The sequence below is a fragment of the Chlamydomonas reinhardtii genome, chromosome 17 (assembly GCF_000002595.2).
Source record: "Chlamydomonas reinhardtii strain CC-503 cw92 mt+ chromosome 17, whole genome shotgun sequence".
In the NCBI taxonomy this organism is placed as follows: domain Eukaryota; kingdom Viridiplantae; phylum Chlorophyta; class Chlorophyceae; order Chlamydomonadales; family Chlamydomonadaceae; genus Chlamydomonas; species Chlamydomonas reinhardtii.
This window is the reverse complement of record NC_057020.1, coordinates 5,980,995-5,981,669: the sequence shown is the minus strand read 5'-3', so window position 1 is coordinate 5,981,669 and position 675 is coordinate 5,980,995. Positions and strand designations below refer to the sequence as shown.

The following is a 675-nucleotide window of genomic DNA, read 5'->3' as shown; positions in this document are numbered from 1 at the left end:
CCCTCCCCTCCCCTCCCCTCCCCTCCCCTCCCCTCCCCTCCTCCTCGTTCCCGCCTCCTCTCCCCTCCTCCTCCTCCCCACCTGCGCCGCCCTCAGGAAAAACTCGATGGCTGCCTCGTGCTCCTTCTGGCCGCTGAACAAGTTACCCATCACCACCCACGTGGCAGGCGCCTGCAAAAGGCACGGGGAGGGGAGGGAGGGGAGGGAGGGGAGCGTTGTAAGTACCAGCCCAAACTAAACCAAACCAAGCACATGAGGGATGGACAGGCGGCACAATCGCACATGCAAGAGATGGAATGGTCTGATAACGAGATCGAAATGAACGGAATGAACGGGTGTTCGCGTGCATTCCGGAACCCAAGGAGTAAGCAAGCGTGGCCATGATAGCGTGCGTGGCGGCATTGCTGCGCCCGGCCATGTACCCGCAGCCCCGGTGCCAGGCCAAGGTCATTGAAATCACGCACTGCACCGGTACCCAAACCAAGACTCGCACGTCGTCGTCCCTCCCCCTCCCCCTCCGCCTCGAGTGCCGCTTTTGTCAAAGCTTATCTTGTGTTCTGCTTCATCATAGGATGGCGGGCACAGCCCCTCCCCCTGCCCCCGTTTTCGTTGGTTTAGGTTTAGTTTGGGCTGGTACCTACAACCCCCCCTCCCCTTCCCCTCCAAACCCCTATC

The 675-nt window shown here is 61.2% G+C and overlaps 1 protein-coding gene across 1 annotated transcript in view; it reads right to left on the bottom strand.

The window, feature by feature from the left end:
• The window catches only part of CHLRE_17g740510v5 (uncharacterized protein), a 9,349-nt gene that overhangs the window by 2,887 nt on the left and 5,787 nt on the right, over positions 1-675 (bottom strand). The window contains exon 12 of the mRNA XM_043072637.1: positions 82-171. Within this exon, the coding sequence (XP_042915096.1) occupies positions 82-171 (90 nt within the window). The remainder of the gene's footprint in view (positions 1-81; positions 172-675) is intronic.